This window comes from Lynx rufus, unplaced genomic scaffold (assembly GCF_022079265.1).
Source record: "Lynx rufus isolate CCGP_SWC_20201006 ecotype Redwood Valley unplaced genomic scaffold, mLynRuf1.p SCAF_4, whole genome shotgun sequence".
NCBI classification, from domain to species: Eukaryota; Metazoa; Chordata; class Mammalia; order Carnivora; family Felidae; genus Lynx; species Lynx rufus.
The window spans coordinates 6,232,280-6,238,360 of record NW_025814856.1 but is presented as its reverse complement, the minus strand read 5'-3'; the positions used below and the strand labels follow the sequence as shown (position 1 = coordinate 6,238,360).

Here is a 6,081-nt window from a genome sequence, read left to right as displayed (position 1 = left end):
AGGCTCAGTCGGTTAAGTGTCTAACTTCAGCTCAGGTCATGATCTTGTGGTTCATGAGTTCAAGCCCTGTTCGGGCTCTGTGCTGATAGCTCAGAGCCTGGAGCCTGCTTCGGATTCTGCTTCTCCTGCTCTCTGCTCCCCTCCCGCTCATGTTCTGTCTCTCTCTCAGAGATGAATAAATATTTAAAAAAATTTTTTTATGGTCACAAACAATGATGCTCATTGTGGAAAATTAATATAGAAAAAGAAAAAAAAAAGAAAGAAAATAGGTACCTCTCAGATATGAGCAATGTGGACACTCTGGTGAATTTCTTTCCCATCCCAGTTCATCTCCAGACTGCCATTGTTCTACATGAATGGCTTTCTATTCTTCCTGTTCCATTCTTTCTACTTAACACTATAATGACATGACACTATGTCATGTTAGTCAAGGTTTTTCAACAACCTTGAAATGTCATATATATATGACATTTATTATTGAGAAACAAAGAGACACAGAGCATGAGCAGGGGAGGGGCAGAGAGAAGGGGAGACACAGAATCCAAAGGAGGCTCCAGGCTCTGAGCTGTCAGCACAGAGCCTGACATGGGGCTCGAACTCACAAACCATGAGACGACCTGAGCTGAAGTCGGACGTTTAATGGACTGAGACACCCAGGCTCCCTCAACCACCCTTTTAGTTTCAAAAGTGTCCACCACTATAAACATTATACTCTTAACAGTAAAATAGAGCCTAACAGTAACAGCAATGCCCTGAAAATATTGCACTCCAACAGAAATACTCCAATGCCAATATTTTAAATAGTATGATTGAACAGGATACTCTACAGTGATTCTAAAAGTACCATAAACAGCAATGTTTTCAACAGTTTCATACTTAAGTCTTTTTTTGGCCAATATGACCTATTTGTTTTTTTCTTACTATTTTCTTACTGCTTTTAAAAGCTAATATATTAGGGGCATCTGGGTGACTTAGTTGGTTGAGTGTCTGATTCTTTTTTTTTAAAAAAAAATTTTTTTTCAACGTTTATTTATTTTTGGGACAGAGAGAGACAGCATGAACGGGGGAGGGTCAGAGAGAGAGGGAGACACAGAATAGGAAACAGGCTCCAGGCTCGGAGCCATCAGCCCAGAGCCTGACGCGGGGCTCGAACTCACGGACCGCGAGATCGTGACCTGGCTGAAGTCGGACGCTTAACCGACTGCGCCACCCAGGCGCCCCATAATTTGCCTTTTCTTAAAAAAATTTTTTAATGGTTATTTATTTTTGACAGAGAGAGAGACAGAGCATGAGCAGGGGAGGGGCAGAGAGAGAGGGAGACACAATCCAAAGCAGGCTCCAGGCTCTGAGATGTCAGCCCAGAGCCCGACGTGGGGCTTGAACTCACAGACTGCGAGATCATGACCTGAGCCAAAGTCAGACGCTCAACCGACTGAGCCACCCAGGCGCCCCTAATTTGCCTTTAAATGTTGTTTGGTATTATTGATAAACACATAATTATTGCATGTACTTTATGTTCTAAAAGTTTTTTTTAAAGTTTATTTATTTTGAGAGAGAGGGAGTGGGGGGCGGGTTGCAGAGAGAGGGGCAGAGAAAGGAGAGAGAGAATCCCAAGCAGGCTATGCACCGTCAGCACAGAGCCCGATGTGAGATCATGAACTGTGCCAAAGTCAAGAGCCGGATGCTTAACCGACTGAGCCACCCAGGTGCCCCTGTATGTACTTTAAACAATTGATCCAATTCTTTGTAATTTCATTGTTCTTTTGTTTAGGAACTTTGCATGCTTTTTCTTAAATGTATATAAAATTGAAGACAGCTGCCCCTGAGTTTAGAAATTACCTCCTGTTGCAGAGACCTAATATGCAAACAGAAACCAGGCTTACTTCTTCTTTTTTTTAACAGAGTGCAAAAAAAGGGCTCTCATTCTCTTTATGTTCAGTTGAAAAGCCTTCAAGATAGATGGTTCTTGGTTAAAGGATTTTATGGTAGGGAAATTATACCTTACCAAATTTGTAGTACCCTGCAAATTTCTTCTGTCACTCATCCAACCAATAGAGACAGAGCAGCAGGTACTGTTCTAAGTGCTTGGAGTATGAAATAAAAATGAAATAGAAGATGCAGAGTCGTCCTAACCTAAAGAAATAGAAAGAACTACAATACAAACATGCAGGGTATAATTAGAATGTATGGTCTGATTTAGTCCTTGGGACTGAAGCATATTATGGTACCTTGATCATTATCATGGTGACAGAGGGACAGATTGGGACAGCAATGGAGACGTTACTATAATTGTTGAAGAATTATCTATAAAAGTCTTTGCACAGCATCCTTCTCTGAGTCAGACTTCAGATGAGAATGTTCCGTTCCCAGATACTGGTAAGATACCGAACAGATACTGGTAAATGGCATGAGAGCAAAAAATATCATTAAATTCTGCAATTCCTCATGACTTCCCTCTTCTCTCCGTTTCCCTGGACTTGAAGACACCACAGCTAACAGGGCAGAAAGGAAATGCTCATGAGGCTGATGGTCCTTTCACAGGAACTACACAACAGAGGTAGAACAACCGAGTTGGGGATGATGCAGAGGAGACCCGCCCCCCCCCACCCTGCATGGTGTGGGACATTCATTTTAATGATGTGATCCTGGGGGCACCTTGATCTCAGGGTCGTGAGTTCGAGCCCCACATTGGGTGTAGAGATTACTTAAAAATAACTAAAAAAATAAATAAATAAAGAGATGGTCCCAGTAGCAGTGGTAGAAGCAGGGAAGGGAGGGTATTTACTGAGGAGACTTTGTTCAACGAAAGAAATCACGACTCTTAGATAAGATAAGACTTCATGAATGAACGAGTTTATTGCGTATGGCGCAATCTTGTTTTGTCACTGTCTTAACATTATTCTTGCCTCTTCCCAGGCAATTTCCATAAATCATATGGAAGCAGGGAACCAAACAGCTGTTTCAAAATTCATCCTTCTGGGGCTTTCAGAAGATATAAACCTGCAGCCCCTCCTTTTTGGGCTGTTTCTCTATATGTACCTGGTCTGTGTTTTAGGGAACCTGCTCATCGTTCTGGCCATCAGCTCTGACCCCCACCTCCACACCCCCATGTACTTCTTCCTCGCCAACCTGTCCCTCACTGATATCTGTTTCACCTCCACCACTGTCCTCAAGATGTTAGTGAACATCCAGACACAGAGCAACGCCATCACGTATGAAGGCTGCCTTACCCAAATGTGTTTTTTCATGATTTTTGCTGGATTAGATAATTTGCTACTGACCGTGATGGCCTATGATCGGTTTGTGGCCATCTGTCACCCCCTGCACTACATGGTCATCATGAACCCTCGCCTCTGTGGTCTCCTGCTTCTGCTTTCTTGGTTAATCTGCCTGACATATTCTTTGTTGCAAAGTCTGATGGTTTTGAGGGTGGCCTTCTGCAAAGAGACAGAAATCCCCCACTTCTTCTGTGAACTTGCTCAGATCCTCAAGCTTGCCTGTTCTGACACCCTTGTCAATGACATCCTACTGTATTTTGTAACTGGCCTGTTGGGTGTTATTCCCCTGACTGGGATCCTTTTCTCTTATTCTAGAATTATCTCCTGCATAATGGGCATTTCTTCTGCTGTGGGGAAGTACAAAGCCTTTTCCACCTGTGGGTCCCACCTCTTGGTGGTCTCCTTGTTCTATGGTGCAGGCCTTGGGGTCTACCTCACTTCCGGAACAGCCCATCCATCCAGAAAGGGTTCAATAGCCTCAGTGATGTACACAGTAGTCACCCCCACACTGAACCCCTTCATCTACAGCCTGAGGAACAGGGACATGAAAGGTGCTCTGAGGAGACTTTTCAGGAGAGGAGCTTACTTCCAGTGATAACCAAAGTTAAAGACAGACAACACAGATCAACAGTGCTGATAACTGGTGTCCTTGAATATGTAATCTGAAGAAAGGACATAAATACTATTAATGGTTTACTAGAAGAAAAACACTCCTGAACACAGACGTGAAGTAGCACACCAAAAGTCTTGTCATACATCCAAGAAAAAGAATGGTCAACCAATAACTACACTTCTCATGAAAGCACACTATTTCAAGGACACAGACTCCTGTAAGCATCAAGGGAGAAGGCAAGGAGTGCACTGGGAAGATGGGGGACAGGAATGACAAGTGTTTCACATTACTCACTCATGTTTGCCCTTCTCAGTTATGTTCTAGCTTCTAGCACCACGAATGCTGGACCATGGCTTCCCTGGTCTCAGTGTGGAAACCACTATCTATCATATGGATCTCCCTCACCCCATTAAATTTTACTTACTGAATCTTGCTTGGGTGGTGCCCGTTGACCTATACTGAGGATGTTAATAAGAATCTTCTTCGAGAAACTCATTGTAGCATCTATTTTAAGTGAAAGAAAGCCCTGGTCTACTTGCGGTCTTCCTTGCCTGGTGCACACTTTGCCAAATCTTCACACACCTGGCTCCCTCTCATAGGCTTCAAATCAAAACTCACAGCTCTTCAGAGACCTACCTTGACATCCTACCCAGTCCAGTTTTCATAGCACTTGCCATATTTTGAGGCACAGCAGAGCACAGTGGCTAAGAGGGCTCTGGGTTCAAATCTGCCATTATTCACTAATGGCATGCTCTTACACAAGTTACTTCTCTGTGTCTCTATGCCCTCATCTGTAATAATGATGACAATACATTTCCTGAAGAGTTCTGGTGGGGATTAAATGTTACACCTAAGAGTGCTCAGAGCAGTGTCTGGCATAAGGACTCAGTGTTAGCCACCATGATCCATGAGGGCCACCAGCATCTGTGTTGGCCCAGAAAAGGTGCAGAGACTGTGAACAGCCACCCATTCCTTTGACCCTATTAACTACAGTAGCTTGCACTGCCATGGAGTGAGGAGGATGGCACAGAGGAGGGATTCATTACCAGCAGAACAGAGTTGGAAAACCTGACCAGAGAGGGTTGGACAGGATATGAGTCTAGATGGAGCTGAGTGCATCTCCAGAGCTGACTCAGGGCATCAAGGAAGCCACATAGGAGAGGCGCTCTGTTCAAAGCTTAGCCCTCTGAACAGCCCCAGGAACACCACATGCTGGAGGTCAGATCTGTACAGACCAGGAAATGGCCCCAGAGACCCCCCACAACAGGGAACCAAGAGGACAAAGCATCTTTTATACTGGTTGAGCTGGATTGGGTAGAATGAATAGATTCTCTTGAACTGAAAGCAAAAAAAAATATTTTAGGTTGACTTGAGGACTACTGTACCCTCTTGATTATCACTACATTTGGACTTAGGCAGATTCCAATGTTTGAATCCTAACTTTACCATTTACTAGGGTATTTACTCTGTCTCTAAGCAGCCTCACATTCTTCATTTGTAAATAACTGTTGGGGTGATTATAGACAGCTAGTGTTAAGCGTCTTATATAGAGATTCTCATAAAGTAGTGGGTATTATATGTATGAACACAGCATTTATGTGTCCCCATCTTGTGCCCCTTCTACTGGGTAGGATCCTGCACCCTGGAAGGCTCTGCCTAGCTGCATTCTTCCCCAGCAAGTGTCTGAGGGTGTGACACAAAGTGCCCCTCAAAAATAAAATCACTTTGTATTCAGTGCAGTAAGGTCCTAGCGTCCAACTACTCCATGAAACTCCTTCCCTGGAGACCTGGGCAGAATTAGATGAAGCCAAGATGATAGGACCATCCTAATGAGCCTTGAACAGTATCTGATTGCCCTCCACCTTCCCCTTAGTGCCTAGTATAGAAATTGTTTTTCTATCACTGGGTTTTTCAACCTGGGTACTGTTGACATTTAGGACCAGATAATTCTTGCTGGTATTTCTGTCCTATGCATTATAGGATGTTTAGCTGCACCTGTGGCCTCTGCATACTAGGTACTAGTGGTGTCCTCCTTCACCCTGGTCATAAAAATAAAAAATGACTCCAGACATTGCCAGATGTCCCCTAGGAGCAAAATCACTCCTGGATGAGAACCACCTGGTCTGCCATGACACAAAGGACTCAAGGAAAGGAAAATGCAGGAAATATGAAGTGAGGGGCCACAACCCT

At 43.9% G+C, this 6,081-nt stretch overlaps 1 protein-coding gene across 1 annotated transcript; it reads left to right on the top strand.

The window, feature by feature from the left end:
* Nucleotides 1–2,844: 2,844 nt before the first annotated feature.
* On the top strand, nucleotides 2,845–3,873 carry LOC124523280 (olfactory receptor 7G3-like). The gene has a single exon (XM_047095144.1). The coding sequence runs from the start codon at nucleotides 2,845–2,847 to the stop codon at nucleotides 3,871–3,873; it is 1,029 nt and encodes a 342-aa protein (XP_046951100.1).
* Nucleotides 3,874–6,081: the final 2,208 nt, after the last annotated feature.